The sequence below is a fragment of the Panulirus ornatus genome, chromosome 2 (assembly GCF_036320965.1).
Source record: "Panulirus ornatus isolate Po-2019 chromosome 2, ASM3632096v1, whole genome shotgun sequence".
Taxonomy (NCBI): domain Eukaryota; kingdom Metazoa; phylum Arthropoda; class Malacostraca; order Decapoda; family Palinuridae; genus Panulirus; species Panulirus ornatus.
The window spans coordinates 25,113,272-25,133,061 of NC_092225.1; the positions used below are offsets into that span (position 1 = coordinate 25,113,272).

A 19,790-nucleotide genomic window follows, 5' to 3' on the forward strand; every position below is an offset into this window, starting at 1 on the left:
GCAGGGAAATGTAGACTCCATTGGAGTGAGAAGTTCTTTGATAAGACTATACTCCCAATGATGCAGCCTTGCCAAAGATGCCTTTTCAGCTGTGGTGTAACCTCAAGAACGCAGAGCTTCAAATATGATTTACCTCTGATTGTCCAGCATATATGTGTAATTATGCTTAACTAATTAGTTAAGGCCCTGTAAGGTTAGGTAATGTTAAAATGCTAGCATTTCCATTGAGAAACTTATAGTATCAAAATAATCTGAATTGCAGTAGCAAAAATTTAAAATTACAGTTTTACTTTTGTAATAATGAACTTCTTCTCAGGAACGAAACTTATGGCAACAGACGCTGAGATATGTGGATGATGTGTTAGAAACCTCATATGCTTACTATGTAGCCACCTGGGTGCTTTTAGCCCTAATCCTGCTTCTGCTGCTCCTGCTGGTGGTGGTTTGTGTGGGTGTTTGGGTTATGAGGCGAAGAGATAAATACCCTGGAGGCTCCTTAACACTCAGGAGCCGCATTTCTCGTAACCCCTCTGCGTCTTCCTCCTCACTAGAATAAATCCTGAAGAACCAAAAGCAGTGTTCTTCATTAACAGGTATTTCGATTCTTGAAATGTAAAGTCATCAAGGATGAGCAAACTAAGTCTCCTCTTCACACATAAACTCAGTTAATTGTCATTATTTTGTTTTTGCGCCACCTTTCAACACCTTTCTTTAAGCAAACGGTTCAACATAAAGGACTCTAATGAATCTTGATATTGTATGTTTTGGTACTCACAGTATTTGTAGAAATGCTTTTAGGAACTTTGCTAAAACTATGCAGTTGTAAAGCAAGACAATAAGGATGCAAAGGTCAGAATAGGTTTTGATAATCCTTTTCATAGATAGTTGGATTAATTAACTGATTTTGTGGAATTTGTCAAATACACCCAATGGGTATTCAGCACTTTTTAACCATGAAGAGATATCTAAAAAACTTTAAACTATTTATATAGGACTATTTATTTTGACTTCCATGAAAAACCTGAAAACTGAAAAATGCTTAAATGAAATTATATATTTTGGTTAATTTTAATGATTTAATGTGTGTTTAAAGTCTGTAAGGCCTAGTTGTGGATAGGAGGCTTTGGTTTCAGTGCATTATAGTTGACAGACAGAGAATGGATGTGAGCGAATGAGGCTTTTTTTTTTCATCTATTTCAGGTGCTACCTCACTAACACAGTGGCCTGTTGGGGACCTATGGCCACATTCAGGGCATTCCTGCATCCCTAGTGCTTCTTCAGGAGCTTCCTGCAATATAAGGCCTATTTGGCATTCGCCACACTCCTGGAGCCTCCTGCTTCCCTATCTTTCGGGAGCTGCTGCACACTTCAGGAGCTGCGACATGGGTCACATCCACCTCTTCCTACAGGAGCTCCACATAGACTCAGCAGTCTTGCACTTCTCCCATGTTCCTACTTCATCTGATACCTACCATTACCAACATTACAGAACCCTAAACCATACCTATCTTGTATTTTCAACCTGACACAGCTGTCCTCTCCTCTTATAATCCTGCACCTCCAATATCTTATTGCCCTCAGTCTCCTCATTTTGCATATCCTAGCCAATAAAGCATTTTTGTTTTTGTTTAAAGTGCCCTCTCTCACACACAATTCCAATAAAATCAAAGCAGAACAACATACACATGAGACAACTATCTTTGCGTTGTTGAAATCTCTTCAGTTGGGAAACAAGTTACTGTTTTGCCTTCATTCAAGAAACAGCCTGCTCCATGGCACAATTAGCCAAAAATTGTGAGGTACATTTTGCACATCACTACCGGGTCAATAATTAGACATTTCTGCATATACTGATATATTTATCTTTTCATATATACATACTGAAGCTTTAAATTGTCCATGGACTAGGTGTAAATATTATTTTCTTGTAGAAGAGGGATCCATTATTATGAGGAAACCTATTCATCAGCAGGGTCTTTCGGGCCCCATAACTTTGGGACCCTGCATATAAACACACACAATACTGATAAAACAAAAAACAAGATATTACAAGACAAGAATGTGTCAAATGAATTTAATTGTACTATAGCAAATGGTTCTGTTTTTCTACATGACTAACAATAAAAACTTTCATAAGTACATAACACAAGTAATATACCAGGATATTTCAACACTGCTCTTGAAGCTTTTGGACGTTCAGACATCATTAAATTAGCGCACCAAGAAGATGCTATCACTGAACAGTTAATGAATGTATAAAGCCATACTTTCATACAGTAAAGGATATGTGTTCATATACAATATAATATATTCTTATGATAAATATTGGCTCTAATAATTTCCAGGCTTTAGATCTGATAGTATATCTTTGTTTAAGAGAAATAATGTATATACATTATATATATATAATAATCTCCATAGCTATTATACTTCTATGAAGTACGTCAATGATACATCAATATGTGATAACTTAAAAGCACCAGTACTTTTATCATTTAAAAAAATGTCAACAGTCCATCCTACAAAGAATTCAGCATTCGTTAAAGCCACAAGAGTGCATCTGACATGCAAATGCACGCAACACCAGTGTTTAATACATATGCCAACGGAAATAGTAATAGTCGGCAATAACACTGGTACTGTCTGTGCTTGCATATACAACACTTTTGCCAACACTGTAATGGGGCATATTATTGTTCTCAATACTGCTAGCAATCTTAATCTAAAGATATATGTATGTCTATGCCTACATTATTGGAAGGTAGATATGAATGAGTGTATCAAGAATTCATATATATATATATATATATATATATATATATATATATACAGAAGGCTATATGACAGGCACATATCAGGCCAAAAAACTGAAGGACATACTACAAAATTACCTGTTCAGATTTTCCTTTAAGGTACAGGGAGACACAAAAGTATATAAATAACACTGGATAAGAATGCATAACAACATTCTTAATCTCACACTGCCAGTAAATAAATGCAAGTATGAAGTGGATGAGGCGAACATCTTTTAAATCTCATTACTTTTGCTGAAATGGATGAGGCAAGCATCTTTTAAATCTCGTTATTTAAATCTCATTAGTACAGCAGTGCCCTTCACTTAATACTGTCCTGCTGCCAATTTAAAAATGTTCACAGTGCATGCAATCAGTAATTTTTGATCCAGGACTGATCATTTTGATAATTACTATCTTTAATGCAAATTAGCTGATTACCCCTTAAGACACAGACACTTGAACTTCAAGCCACAGTAACAAAGGTCCAGCAATATTTTCTATCCTAAGATGAACAAAACCACCAATTTTCATAATGCTGTCATATGTAGTCATATTTACAAGCATGCCAAATTTGGCAACATTATAATGCTTTTTTTGTTAGTTTTCAGCAAATCCTTTGAAGGAGGAAGTGTAAAGCTTAAACTCTCTTGCTCCAAATGCTGTACATTAATGAAGTAATTAACCCTTGAAAATAACATAAAAACTAATCTGAAAGTATAGTGTTCTTAGGTTACTTTGGCTTGAGAAGTACATGGTGCCACCAACTTTGGCTGATGACAAATGTCGTACAAGATTACACCAACATATTCCTGAGATCTTTCAAATTCTCTTAATGATAATCAGCAAATGTCAGTGGCCAAAATTTGTATCTATCATCACATCTTGAAGGCAACTTAACTACTTTCATTCTCACAGGAGTCCTTTAAAGTACTTAGTTGTGCATTTCTTAATACTGAGAGTTGTGTGTAACCATAATGGTTTAAATATTTCCACAATACAATCTATGGAAATCAAGCTTAAATTCAGCTTCAGGTACAAGTAAAGCCTAAACAGATTATATGCCCAAGTAGACAGAGACCAAAGTTCTTGACAAGTACGTTTGTTCAGTACACAGCTTTCATTTTATCTGACTCAAATACTAAAAAATTTTGGAAATGATTTACAGTTAATCAGTCTACATGACTTAAAGACAGCTAAATAGGAATAACTAAGTATTGTATGTTGCTTGCTTCGCTTTGAAGCACGCACTTCCATTCCTCCTTAGAAAGTGCTGCCTCGTGCAGTTTTTTCTATGCTACTGGATAGGCAACAAATTAGTTAGTTACAATTTTCTCTTACATGTCCAATAATGATCTTATAATCTTTCAGCTAACTAGGATCAAATACTAACTTTTTATTTCCTGCCTACCCCTGTGTGATCAAACTTGAGATGTTCAGTGAACAAGTGCTGAGAAGTTTATAAAACTTCATTGACATTAACAAGTAATATAAACCCAAACAACAAGTACTATAAAGGTAAAAACAGAAAAATGTACCACAGAACAATGACTTGAAATTGATAATCATTAATAATCAAAGAATTCTCGTTTATATGTGTGTGTGCATTTTCAGTATGGGAGTTGATATAATCTTCATGTGTTTACATGAAAGTTTGTGCTTCTGAAATGCCAAACTTGTGCTGCCCTTACTGTCACACAAATACATTATGGGAATACCATTTGGATCAGACACAACTGATTTTCTTTTATTTATAAATTCAACTATTCTACTGATCTAAAAACAAAATGCAAAAATATAAACTAAAGTATAGGTAAAGAAGCAGTTTATCACAGTACCAACAGATCACTAGTGTTTTGTGAGAACAATGTGTAATCTACCAGAAACATTCATAGGTATAATGACATAAGCACACAGTGCATATGCATATGGACATAAGCACATGACTTGCAGATGTTCATGAATATAATTATATCGTAAACAAAGACATGATTATACATATCCATCCTGTGTAAACTGAAAAAAAATCTTTATTCATTCACTCTGCCTATGAGTACATTAAATGCAAACTTCTTGGAGGAACACATATGTTCATATAAAAGAAATCACAAATTACTAAACATATGAATTTTAAAGCATCTTTTATATGAAGAACTTGTACTCTTGAACCAGATAATGCGGAACAATACAAATAGAAATGAAACTGAATATTCCCTACCAAAAAAAAGAGCAATTTACAATATTGTAAAAAAAAAAAAAGTTCACATGATGTCTCAAGGAGTCTACCACACTGGTGGGGTTGATGGTGGGCTGACTCTATGAATATGGAAAGTTAAGGAGCCTAAGCATGAAGACATCCAATGCTTTTATGGGGAAAATACTGGTAAATCTATGATCTCAGTGACTGTTATTAAGTAACATTTCATAACTCACCCAGCACTTAAGGTATGCTCTTGACCCTACTTCTGTGCATATGTTGTCCTGAAAGAAGTGTGAGTTCTCTTCATTTATATTTTTAATTGATAAGAGTTCTTCTGACAGCTAAAGGAGTCCCTCTGCCACAAATTCATAAAACAACCTGATAAGTGAATTAGTTATATGCAATTTTACAAACTTAAGAGATGGTTCTTAAGGGACGTTTCATTACTGCTGCTGCACCTAGGTATATTATGTTTACTCATAAGTTGAATGATTACAGACAGTAGCCTAGAAATCCTAAAAAATAAGCTGAACCTGACTCATCATCGACATAACCTTTTACATATTACACTTGCAATATATTCAATTATTTAAAAATCTAATAGAACATTTGTTCATACTGAAAGCTGAATATACTCTCATGCTCTACCAAAATAATTTCCTGAACTCTTAAACAAATGATATGTTGCAAACTTGTGCTGAAATGGACAATGTGTTGCACAGACAAGTTCACCACAGTCCTACATGAGACCATATAAACAGTACTGGTAAATTAAATGATGGGTCCATACCATACGTCTTATCACACTGTATAGCTGAAAAGTTATGGTAAAATAGCTGAAGGACAACAATATTTAGATGTTATCAAGGCTGTTTTAGGCCCAAGTGAAATTTATGTAATCTACATTAATTTCAACAATCCATAAGTGCTCTTCACAATAAGAATTTACACTTTACAAATTATACTTTAAATCCGCACATGTAATATTTTGCCAATAACTTGGATAGGTTGTGAGTAGTATACCGAAAACTCATTGGAGACTACAGAAAAATTTGTAACATAAATCATTAATCTTAAACATTTACACCACTTTTACAAGAAAAGCTTAAAATAGTGTTTCATAATCCAAAGACTGGATGAATTACATAACCTGTGTTCTGATTGGTCCATGATGAGCCCTTGGAATGAAGGCCAACTCTGGTTTTCGATGAGACTATAGGAAGTGGTGGAAGTTGAAGACAAACTCCACTACTGAAGACTCGTAACACACATTAGGGTGTCTGGTTTTATAAAGCCTCCTCTACTTCCACAGTTATTAGATGAATCTTGTTCGGTTCCAAAACTCAGCTGAAGGAATGCAGTGGATTAAGATATACTGATCAATCTGACATCCTACACAAAAGCCATATTATATAAACACACGCCAAGTTAAGGAGACCTGACACACCTCTGCATGTCACAATGAACTAATAAATTCCTTGTCAGAAAAATTGCAGATTCATGGATGATATCTTATAACTAAAGATGTTTGATACAAAACTACACACTGTAAAAATGCTACACTTCAGCATGCAAGAGCATTACATTTTTTTCATTTTTGCAAAAGAATATATTCATATATCCTTGTTTTAGGTTTTCTTAATGTGCTCATTAGTAGATAGCAAATACTTGTGGAATGAAAAAGTAAACAAATGCTTTCATAATAAGCCCAATATCTTGTAAGTCATGGCCACAATATCCCATTCCTTTCATGAAACAGTTCATGACATTCACTGTACAGTTTTAGCATGTAAATTACCACACAAATACATTATACAACATATACTGACATAAAAGGTACATTATGACTAAAATCATTATGCCATCTACAGCAACACACATGCTACTGACTAAACATATGACTGCCTATCTGTCTGTCCACTTATTTACTTCATATCTCAACCTGTTTCATGCCCCACCTCAGGTTCAGGATGAAATATAGTTAAAATGCTTATCACAGGAGGAAGTTCACACAGTACATTCATGATCTACTTAACAAAACAATTTGCTTATTTGTGTGCAGAGAATTAAAATATCAAAATGATCATTCTAGTAGGCCTAGTATGTCTGTTGTTAAGATTACAAGGCAAGAGCAATTTTTAACTGTTTAATCGATACTGTCGGAGTGATCTACATCAAATTTTTCTCCCAAAACCACAGACTGCCTAGTTGAGCTGTCCCACCTTACTGTACATACTTTCCTTGTCAACAGAACTACACATTTGAAATTCCTTATACAGTACTTTATCAAGGATTAATTATTCTGGTATTTACAATGCTTAATGTTTTTTCTCAAACTCCTTTACATTCCCTAATCCCAACACATACATCTCAACAGTTAATAACAGTCACAAAGTCTGCTCTTCCCTTGATCCAGTATGGTCCTTGGCTAGACTGAACTGTCCACTCGTACCCCCATGTCGAATGTTGACTGTTCCACTAGTCAATAAAGTACTGATATTTTCACTTGTCCTGGAATCATAACTATGGATTTATAGAATATGAAATGTATGCCTGAAGAAAAGTAATGAATGTGTGATGAAACACAATTCATTATATATATGTATATATAAAAAAACAGGACTTGCATTTCACAAATAAAAAACTACAGAAGAATGTGAAACTTAATATCACTTCTAAATCTATACATAGTCTGATGTCTGGCCTCTGGACGGTATGCTCTGATTTTGGTACATTGCACATAAAAAGGTTGATAGTGAATGCGTGCAAAAGTAAGCAGTTTGTTCTTGTAGCTACCTTGCTAATATGCAATATTATCTTCCATTGTTATCTTTTGTTTAGAGGTCTCTGAGCAGAGCACTGGATTAAGAAAAAAGAAAGCAATGATCTAATGAATTAAAAGCTATTTCAATCTAAACTCATCTAGTACAACCATTCTTACTCAAAGGTCGGTTTAATTTTGTTTCAATTCTTAAGCACCTATTGTTCTTCGAAAAAAAACATTAATCACAAATTATCTTAGGCCTAACCCCAAAAATGTCAAAGGCCTACTAAATTGATCCTGATGAGAATCTGTGTCAATATTGAGGATTACCCTCCAAAGCTACATATTTTTCCATGCGGCTTTCTTGCCTAAACTAACTTTAACCACAGAAATCTCACTTGGGAAAGTCATCTTAGATTTTTATGCTACTTATTTCTCAACACATTTCTCACAAAGGTCATTATAATTAATCATTCATGCCTAAATATCTTTCACATAAATAACATAGCACACATTACTCTAATACTCTTCTCCAAAATGAAGAACACTTAAAATTTATCTCTCAACAGAACAGATATCTATTTGTAGGAATGCTGATGACCACAACTTTTCTTCAGTTGGTTAAATCACTTATTCCAAAAATAAACTGGTACAAGGAAAGTAAACAATTACTCAGGATTTATAATTAAGGTGGATGAGGAAACATGCAACTCTCTCTTGATGATTAAATTAAAGGCAGTAAACCTTACATGACTGGGTTGCTTTGGGAAAACTTATTTCAGAACTGTTAAAGCCCACAATGCTTAAAGATATCTTCGGAATGCCCATAACAAAAGCTCAAACAAGAAGCTCAATATGAAGTTGTTTTACTACTAAAGGGAAAAATTACTGATAGTCTTATTCATACCAATATATTTTCATCTCTGCTCACTAGGGTCAACCAATCGGCTAAGGTCAGCAACTTCATATGTTTACTAGTATTACCATGTCCGAGACCAATTTCATATTTTTAATCACATGCTTGAGTTTCACACATCAGTTACAAACAGCCTGAGGCTATAATACCACAGTTAGCATTACATCAAATGCTCTCCAGTAAACAATAAGATCATCAATGTGTGAGGCCCTTGGTGGCAGTATAGTAATGATGTAAAACATATTGGAAAATCCAACCAATATGCCAGTCTATTACAAGGATCTGCTGATTTGCTACAATGGCTGCATGAAATTTAAAGTGATCAATACAGATGACCTTATTGTATGAAATTTGGGGATATATCTAGGGAGGATAAAACACTGAGGCAGAGTATAACAATGAGAGAAAGTAAGAGAAAGACTGAAAGATTATGGGAAAGAGTTGGGGAGAAAGTACAGGTATGGAAGGGAATATGGAGCATGAAAAGAGGGGAAACACACACACAGAAATGAAGAAAAATAAAAGTCCATGAGACATGGATAGTTATATCAAGCAAGAGGAATAAGTGATATTATTTAGCAAGCATTTACCAAAAACTTTCAGGAGTAATTCATCTACCAGCTAGCACAACTAATATCCCGTTCAATTCTACCTGCATTACCCTTTCCTTACTGTATGATTGACCATCAATCTGTAACTACCTGTTTGCATGGACATGGGAGTTTTATGCTGGTGGGGCCCATATCTTGAATGTTCTTTACTATCACACAACTTCTAAAGTTTATGTATGCCCTCTGCATTAACCATCATGCATTCTGTGCATATATTTTCATGCATAGCTCTAACAATTTTCCAGAGTACTCTACTAATCCTTCAAAGCAATAATAGCATCCTTGTTTATATTTCTAAGATACAAGGATGAGCTAAACAGTGCACTAAAAATATGGAATGTTTATGTTCCTCTCCAATGGATATCCTGATCTTATGTTACCATTTATTTTTCTTTCACCAGCAATATTATATGTATGTACATATTCATTTACAATTGCTGCAGGAACAATTTCAGTGAATGAGTCCTAGTAGTAACCAAAATCTTTCAAACTGTTTTTGCATGCTAAGGCTGCACTTTTTCCAGTAGCAGGGAAATGTAGACTCCAATGGAGAGAGAAATTCTTTGATAAAACAGTACTCGCACAGTTACAGCCATGTTGAAGATGACTTTTCACTTATGATACAAACCTGAGCAGGTGAAGTCCGGAAACAACTATGTATGTGCGGTATTTTTTCTTATTTAATTGCTGTTACCCACATTAGCAAGGTAGTGCTAAGAACAAAGAAAGGCTGCATTGGTTCACATCCATTCTACCTGTCATGAAAAATGGACCAAAACCACAGCTCCCTATCCACAACCAGGCCCCACATACTTTTTCATAGTTTACCCCAGCCACTTCACATGTCCTGGTTCAGTCCATTGACAGCATGTTGACCCCTGTATTCCACATCATTCCAATTCACTCTTATCTTGTTTGCCCTCTTGACCCTTCTGCATGTTCAGGCCCTGAAAACTCAATATTTTCTTTATTCCTTTTTTGTTGTTCACCCGCCCCCCCTCTCTTCTGACATATATACATGATTATTAACTTGCCCTCATTCATTCTCTCCATGTCCAAACCATTTCAGTACATCCTCTTCAGCTTTGTTTACCAAACTCTTTTTATTACCATACCTCTTTCTTACCCTATTATTACTTACTTGATCAAACGAACTCACACCACATATTGTCCTTAAACATTTCATTTTCAGCACATCCACATCACCTGCATGTCCCTGGGGATAGGGGAGAAGAATACTACCCATGTATTCCCTGCATGTGGTAGAAAGTGACTAAAAGGGGTGGGAGCGGGGGCTGGAAAACCTCCCCTCCAGCTTTTACTTTTCCAAAAAATGGAATAGAGAAGGGGGCCAAGTGAGGATTTATCCTCTAAGGCTCAGTCCTCTGTTCTTGACACTACCTCGCTAATGTGGGAAATTGCGAATGTAGAAAAAAATTTATATCATACATGATTGCCATTTCCTGCATCGGCAAGGAAACAGATGAAGAAAGACCAATCCACTAACATAGACATACAAGCCCATACACATACATATCAACATATACATACATATATATACACATGTACATATTCATACTTGCTTGCCTTCATGCACTCCCAGCACCACCCCGCCACAGGAAACTGCATCTCCAACCCCTGCGTCTGTGAGGTAGTGCCAAGAAAACAGACAAAAAAGGCTACAATTGTGCACATTCAGTCTCTGGCTGTCATGACTAATGCACTGAATCCACAATTCCCCATCCGCATCCAGGTCTCACAGACTTTTCCATGATTTACCCCAGATGTTTCAAATGCTCTGGTTCAGTCTAATGACAGCATGTGTTAAAATGGTTTGGAATATGAGGAGAATGAGTGAGGAAAGACTGACAAAAAGGATATATGTGTTAGAGGTGCAGGGAACAAGAAGCGGAAGACCAAATTGGAGGTGGAAGGATGGAGTGAAATGAAAAAGATTTTGAGTGATTGGGGCTTGAACATATAGGAGGGTGAGTGGTGTGCAAGGAACAGTGAATTGGAATGATGTGGTATACTAGGGTCAATGTGGTTCAGTGGACTGAACCAGGGCATGTGAAACACTGGGGTAAACCGTGGAAAGGTCTGTGGGGCCTGGATGTGGATAGAGAGCTGTGGTTTTGGTGCATCACACGTGAGAGCTAGAGACTGAGTGTGAACAAATGTGGCCTCTCTTGTCTGTTTTCCTGGCACCACCTCGCTGAAGCAGGGGAGAGCAATGCTGTTTCCTGTGGGACGGGGTAGCTCCAGGAATGGATGAAGGCAAGCAAGTATGAATATGTATATGTCTGTATGTATATGTTGATATGTATATGTGCATGTATGGGTGTATATATATATTATATTATATATATATATATATATATATATATATATATATATATATATATATATATATATATATATATATGAGTGGATGGGCCATTCTTTCTTCATCTGTTTTCTGCGTTACCTTACTGACATGGGAAACAGTGATCAAGTATAACAAAAATAATAATGATAATAATATATATTCTTTTCTTTCATACTATTCGCCATTTCCCGCCTCAGCGAGGTAGCGAATAATATATATATATATATATATATATATATATATATATATATATATATATATATATATATATATGGTGGCGATGGGAATAAATAGAGGCAGACAGTATGAATTATGTACATGTGTATATATGTATAGGTCTGTGTGTATAGATATGTGTACATTGAGATGTATAGGTATGTATATTTGCGTATGTGGGTGGGTTGGGCCATTCTTTCGTCTGTTTCCTTGCGCTACCTCGCTAATGCGGGAGACAGCGACAAAGCAAAATAGATAAAATAAATATATATCCTTATAAGGCTGAGGCTCCTTGAGCACTTGGGAAGCTGGCCACATCCACAGGTCAGGGCCTTAAGTCATAAAAGTGTTGTGTGTGTGCAGAAAGTGCAGGGCAATTGAATAGGAGGTGATCACTGTCTTCTTTTTGGTAACTGCATCATGGACATGAAGAGACTTGGGATATGAAGATATGGTGTTTGTATTGTAGTGATGTTCAGAGCATAATAAGCAGGAAAGTGTGATTTGTGTTTTGTATAGGGACTGTGGTTTCTGATGGGTTTCCTTCCAGACTGAGTTGGAAGGAAGAAGCCAAGTGAGGACTTTTTTCCTTTAAGGCTCAGGCATCTATTCATACTTGTTTGTGCTACTGGAAGTAGCATAACCTTGAGCTGCAGGAGCCTCTGGAAAGATAACCGGGGTAACATCATGACTTTTTCTGAAGAGATCCTAGTACTTAAAATTAAAAATAATATACAGTATTTTTTATACTTGTTCATCATTTCCCACATAAGTGAGGTGATACCAGAAACTGAGGAGGAAAGGCCTAACTTGCTCTCATCCATTCTCTGGTTGTCACATGTAATACACAGATACCACAGCCTCTTATCAACAACCAGGCCCTACAGACTTTTCTATGGTTTTCTTCAGCTGCTTTATGTGCCCTGGTTTAGTCCAATGAGAACATGTTGCCCCTGTCCATTGCACACCTCTCACCCTCCTGCATGTTCATGCCCTGATAACTCAAAACATCTTTCACTCCATCCTTCCATCTCCTTTTTGGTTTCTCCCTCTGTGCTCCCTCCACTTCTGTCACATATCCATCTTCATATTTCACTCATTCTCTCCATATGTCCAAACCACTTCAGCATACACAATTCAGCTCTCTCTGTCATATTTGGTTTTGTTCTCTATCATTCCTCACACGATACACCCTCCTCACAACACACTGTCCTTAGGCATTTTATAAGCATATATATTTGCTTTCACTTCAGCAACTTTTGTATCACAAACTGAAACTACTGAAATTTTCTTTAAATGTAAAGGTAAATGAATATAACCTGGTCAAAATATGATTATGTCTTCTGGAGGTATTTCCTGTAATCCTGTGATAAACATCTACTATACTATTAAAAGACAAACATCCCCAAAATCAATTACATGGAAAACTTCTTCCAATAGCTATGTTTGATAAATGTATGGATGGACACACAGACAGGCATTATACACACTGTCTTATCCACCTACTATTCACACATTTCTAGCCTAGGAATTAATTTAAGATACTAACTGTGAATGTAAGAATGAAAAGTACAGAAAACTCCCAAAATTCCCAACAAGTTGATTTTCTTTAGATAAATTACTTTACCTACATGAAACATATTCCCCACCACAGCTGAATTCCTTTAGATAAATTAATCTATCTATATTAACATATTCTCAAAACAGTTGATTTTCTTTGAATATGTTAACATAACCACATCATTTATATTACAGTAAACATACATCCTTACTGAAAAAAAAATCTTGTTCCTTGAGGACAAAGTTTGATGTGAACAAAATCAGAACAATGATAAAATGTATCATTGTAAATAATATAATGAGTTTCATGACAAAGGAATGGATGATTGATGACTGGGCTTCACTATCTTATGAAAATAATGAAAGCATATTACAAAACAATCAGCTAAATACTAATGACCACCAAATCTAAAATTTTGCTAAGCTTTATCACCCTCTTAAGCAAATAATGCATTATACTGTCTGAATCACCTCATGAGAAGTACTGTAGTTTCTATGATCAAAAACATGTAATTTTGATATTCAAAATGTTTTAATCTTTTCTGAGGTGGTAATGATATCTTTATAATACCTAAATAATAAAGACCATGACAAGATGCCCACAGAAAATCCTGAGTGTTAAAGCAAGAATTCAAGCATTCACGCAGTAGTCCCCCAACCACTGCGTCGACATTCTAGTAGACGGAAAGCAAGGCTGGTCAGGCAATAAATGCATTTATGCTACTAGAGACATTTTGGCTATGTGTATACAAATGATATAAACAAAGATTACCTTCTTGCTTCTTAGCTTTTGTTAACAGGGTAAATATCACTAAGCAACAAACCATAATCTGAACATTACAAGAAAATATCTAAAAATATACCTGTTTATATATATATATATATATATATATATATATATATATATATCATTTAATGTTGAAACTGCTAGAATATATGTTATAATGCTCTTTACTTCATACCATTATCTTCTGTGATTAGGTTCTTGAGCCCTATCACTGATGAGTCATACAATCAAGGTACTAATCATACTCAACATAAGTTCCATAAGGAATTATTATATCTTTTCCCAAAATCTTGTCTGATTTTCCTATGAAACTGTAACCTTAATCCTGAACACAATCAACCGTAATCTACTATGATAATTTTTTATAGAAATGAAGAATTGCATTAAATGGGAAAATGTACAATATTGCAGGTGTGTTTGTGTGTGTGTGGCTGCACTTGTGTGGAATAAATAAATGAATAAATATGTAACGCGGGAGATGGCAAATTGTATGAAAGAAAAAGAAAGAGCTAATTATCCCTGAGGATGGGGAGAAAGAATACCTCCCACATATTCCCTGCACGTCGTAAAAGACGACTAAAAGGGGAGGGGGCGGGAGGATGGAATTCCTCTCCCCTCCATTTTTTTTAACTTAAAAAAAAAAAAGGAACAGAGAAGGGGCCAAGTGTGTATATTGCCCCTAAGGCTCAGTCCTCTGTTTTTAAAGCTACCTTGCTAATGCAGGAATGGCAAATATGTATGAAAGTATATATATATATATATATATATATATATATATATATATATATATATATATATTCCCTGGGGATAGGGGAGAAAGAAAACTTCCCACGTATTCCCTGCGTGTCGTAGAAGGCGACTAAAAGGGAAGGGAGCGGGGGGCTGGAAATCCTCCCCTCTCGTTTTTTTTTTTTTTTTTTTAATTTTCCAAAAGAAGGAACAGAGAAGAGGTCCAGGTGAGGATATTCCCTCAAAGGCCCAGTCCTCTGTTCTTAACGCTACCTCGCTATCGCGGGAAATAGCGAATAGTATGAGAAAAAAGAAAGATATATATATATATATATATATATATATTCCCTGGGGATAGGGGAGAAAGAAAACTTCCCACGTATTCCCTGCGTGTCGTAGAAGGCGACTAAAAGGGAAGGGAGCGGGGGGCTGGAAATCCTCCCCTCTCGTTTTTTTTTTTTTTTTTTAATTTTCCAAAAGAAGGAACAGAGAAGAGGTCCAGGTGAGGATATTCCCTCAAAGGCCCAGTCCTCTGTTCTTAACGCTACCTCGCTATCGCGGGAAATAGCGAATAGTATGAGAAAAAAAAAAAAAATATATATATATATATATATATATATATATATATATATATATATATATATATATATATATATATATATATATATTTTCCCTGGGGATGGGGGAGAAAGAATACTTCCCACATATTCCCTGCGTGTCGTAGAAGGCGACTAAAAGGGGAGGGAGCGGGGGGCTGGAAATCCTCCCCTCTTGTTTTTTTCCCTCAGAGGCCCAGTCCTCTGTTCTTAATGCTACCTTGCTAATGCGGGAAATGGCAAATAGTTTGAAGAAATATATATATATATATATATATATATATATATATATATATATATATATATATATATATTATCCCTGGGGATAGGGGATTAAGAATACTTCCCACGTATTCCCTGCGTGTCGTAGAAGGCGACTAAAAGGGGAGGGAGCGGGGGGCTGGAAATCCTCCCCTCTCGTTTTTTTTTTCTTTTTTTCCAAAAGAAGGAACAGAGGGGGCCAGGTGAGGATATTCCAAAAAAGGCCCAGTCCTCTGTTCCTAACGCTACCTCGCTAACGCGGGAAATGGCGAATAGTTTAAAAGAAAGAAAAGAAAATATATATATATATATATATATATATATATATATATATATTTTTTTTTTTTTTTGCTTTGTCGCTGTCTCCCGCGTTTGCGAGGTAGCGCAAGGAAACAGACGAAAGAAATGGCCCAACTCACCCCCATACACATGTATATACATATGTCCACACACTCAAATATACATACCTACACAGCTTTCCATGGTTTACCCCAGACACTTCATATGCCCTGATTCAATCCACTGACAGCATGTCAACCCCGGTATACCACATCGATCCAATTCACTCTATTCCTTGCCCTCCTTTCACCCTCCTGCATGTTCAGGCCCCAATCACACAAAATCTTTTTCACTCCATCTTTCCACCTCCAATTTGGTCTCCCACTTCTCCTCGTTCCCTCCACCTCCGACACATATATCCTCTTGGTCAATCTTTCCTCACTCATTCTCTCCACGTGCCCAAACCATTTCAAAACACCCTCTTCTGCTCTCTCAACCACGCTCTTTTTATTTCCACACATCTCTCTTACCCTTACGTTACTTACTCGATTAAACCACCTCACACCACACATTGTCCTCAAACATCTCATTTCCAGCACATCCATCCTCCTGCGCACAACTCTATCCATAGCCCACGCCTCGCAACCATACAACATTGTTGGAACCACTATTCCTTCAAACATACCCATTTTTGCTTTCCGAGATAATGTTCTCGACTTCCACACATTCTTCAAGGCTCCCAGGATTTTCGCCCCCTCCCCCACCCTATGATCCACTTCCGCTTCCATGGTTCCATCCGCTGCCAGATCCACTCCCAGATATCTAAAACACTTTACTTCCTCCAGTTTTTCTCCATTCAAACTTACCTCCCAATTGACTTGACCCTCAACCCTACTGTACCTAATTACCTTGCTCTTATTCACATTTGCTCTTAACTTTCTTCTTTCACACACTTTACCAAACTCAGTCACCAGCTTCTGCAGTTTCTCACATGAATCAGCCACCAGGGCTGTATCATCAGCGAACAACAACTGACTCACTTCCCAAGCTCTCTCATCCCCAACAGACTTCATACTTGCCCCTTTCCAAAACTCTTGCATTCACCTCCCTAACAACCCGATCCATATACAAATTAAACAACCATATATATATATATGTCTCCATGGTTGTTTAATTTGTTTATGGATGGGGTTGTTAGGGAGGTGAATGCAAGAGTTTTGGAAAGAGGGGAAAGTATGAAGTCTGTTGGGGATGAGAGAGCTTGGGAAGTGCGTCAGTTGTTGTTCGCTGATGATACAGCGCTGGTGGCTGATTCATGTGAGAAACTGCAGAAGCTGGTGACTGAGTTTGGTAAAGTGTGTGAAAGAAGAAAGTTAAGAGTAAATGTGAATAAGAGCAAGGTTATTAGGTACAGTAGGGTTGAGGGTCAAGTCAATTGGGAGGTAAGTTTGAATGGAGAAAAACTGGAGGAAGTAAAGTGTTTTAGATATCTGGGAGTGGATCTGGCAGCGGATGGAACCATGGAAGCGGAAGTGGATCATAGGGTGGGGGAGGGGGCGAAAATCCTGGGAGCCTTGAAGAATGTGTGGAAGTCGAGAACATTATCTCGGAAAGCAAAAATGGGTATGTTTGAAGGAATAGTGGTTCCAACAATGTTGTATGGTTGCGAGGCGTGGGCTATGGATAGAGTTGTGCGCAGGAGGATGGATTTGCTGGAAATGAGATGTTTGAGGACAATGTGTGGTGTGAGGTGGTTTGATCGAGTAAGTAACATAAGGGTAAGAGAGATGTGTGGAAATAAAAAGAGCGTGGTTGAGTGAGCAGAAGAGGGTGTTTTGAAATGGTTTGGGCACATAGAGATAATGAGTGAGGAAAGATTGACCAAGAGGATATATGTGTCGGAGGTGGAGGGAATGAGAAGAGGGAGACCAAATTGGAGGTGGAAAGATGGAGTGAAAAAGATTTTGTGTGATCGGGGCCTGAACATGCAGGAGGGTGAAAGGAGGGCAAGGAATAGAGCAAATTGGAGCGATGTGGTATACCGGGGTTGACGTGCTGTCAGTGGATTGAATCAAGGCATGTGAAGCGTCTGGGGTAAACCATGGAAAGCTGTGTAGGTATGTATATTTGCGTGTGTGGACGTATGTATATATATGTGTATGGGGGGGGGGTTGGGCCATTTCTTTTGTCTGTTTCCTTGCGCTACCTCGCAAACGCGGGAGACAGCGGCAAAAAAAAAAAAAAAAAAAAAAAAAAAAAAAAAAAAAAAAAAAATATATATATATATATGTATATATATATATATATATATATATCTTTCTTTCTTTCAAACTATTCGCCATTTCCTGCATTAGCGAGGTAGCGTTAAGAACAGAGGACTGGGCCTTTGAGGGAATACCCTCACCTGGCCCAATTCTCTGTTCCTTCTTTTGGAAAATTAAAAAAAAAAAACGAGAGGGGAGGATTTCCAGCCCCCTGCTCCCTCCCCTTTTAGTCGCCTTCTATGACACGCAGGGAATACGTGGGAAGTATTCTTTCTCTCCTATCCCCAGGGATAATATATATATATATATATATATATATATATATATATATATATAACACATTAATGGAATGGCTTTGATCAGGGCCTCAGTTGCCTGTGCAGTCTCGGCTAACATAAAAAAAAAGATATACATTACTTGCCCCAGGATACCCTTCTATGGTACTCCTGCAGCATTCAAAGAATTTTCACTCACAACTGTTGGAGCTCCATTTAGCACATTACAATAAAGAAAATAATCAATACTTCATACTATGCAACTACACCCAGAATCAAAAGACATTAAACTATAAACTGTAAAAAGTCTAACAGGTAAGCCTTCAAGTATTACATTATTTTGGGAGAAAACCAACTGAAGAGTTTGGAACATTTCCTGCCCTGCAAAATACTCTTGAAATGCATCCTAAATCCATTAAGGATGAAAAGATGAAAACTAAACGGGGTGAATGAATACAAATTATAATGTTTTCTCACTGGTAAACAGCGATATAAAACTCTATTGGAAATATTCTTAAATCAGTACTGTTTAACTACAACTTAGATGGTTGTTGGCGTAACTATCAATATTTATTATGTTAAAATTACTTATGTTAGCAATCATATACAATACTGCACCACCATTTCCAAGTCATTGGTTTTATAATAAAGATTTTTAATGCAACTGCATTTACTTCTTTTTTTACAATTATATTTATTATCATTTTTTTTTATAGAATTCAGGTCACCATTTGGCAAAATGCAGTTTTCTAAAATCAACTAATTAAGTTTACTGCTTGAGATATATCAATGAATTTAGTTTAATCCAGGTTAAAGATGAAGGACAACTAAAAGCACAAATCTTCCAACTGCAGATATTTACCAGCATAACCTAATAAAACATCCTTTGTGCATGTGAAAATCTATTACTCACAATACTGATTTTAAACAGCCATACACAGTTGATTAGTGGTCTTTGTCTGTGTCATTATCTTGCATAGCAACAGCTCATGCTGCTGATGTAAAGAAGACTGACATGTTATTAAAGTAACTGAATGCTATGAAATCCAAATTTTCAAACAATCTAGTGATTATTGTTCTATAGAAAAATCCATTTAAAAGAGAAGCTTCATTTCATATGCAAGAGTAATCATGAATGGAAAAGGCTCTACTCTACTTGTGAAAAATTCTTG

At 36.4% G+C, this 19,790-nt stretch overlaps 2 protein-coding genes across 10 annotated transcripts in view; one reads left to right on the forward strand and one right to left on the reverse strand.

The window, feature by feature from the left end:
• The window catches only part of LOC139752087 (esterase E4-like), a 45,119-nt gene extending 42,983 nt beyond the window's left edge, over positions 1 to 2,136 (forward strand). Inside the window, exons 14-15 of the mRNA XM_071667951.1 lie at positions 317 to 593; positions 1,201 to 2,136. Coding sequence (XP_071524052.1) covers positions 317 to 556 — 240 coding nt within the window. The 3' untranslated portion in view covers positions 557 to 593; positions 1,201 to 2,136. The remainder of the gene's footprint in view (positions 1 to 316; positions 594 to 1,200) is intronic.
• A 626-nt stretch (positions 2,137 to 2,762) lies between these two features.
• The window catches only part of LOC139754527 (dual specificity calcium/calmodulin-dependent 3',5'-cyclic nucleotide phosphodiesterase 1A-like), a 322,075-nt gene continuing 305,047 nt past the window's right edge, over positions 2,763 to 19,790 (reverse strand). For all 9 annotated transcript variants that reach the window (XM_071671911.1, XM_071671882.1, XM_071671872.1 and 6 more), the window contains one exon: positions 2,763 to 6,339. In XM_071671911.1, coding sequence (XP_071528012.1) covers positions 6,241 to 6,339 — 99 coding nt within the window. In that variant the 3' untranslated portion in view covers positions 2,763 to 6,240. The remainder of the gene's footprint in view (positions 6,340 to 19,790) is intronic.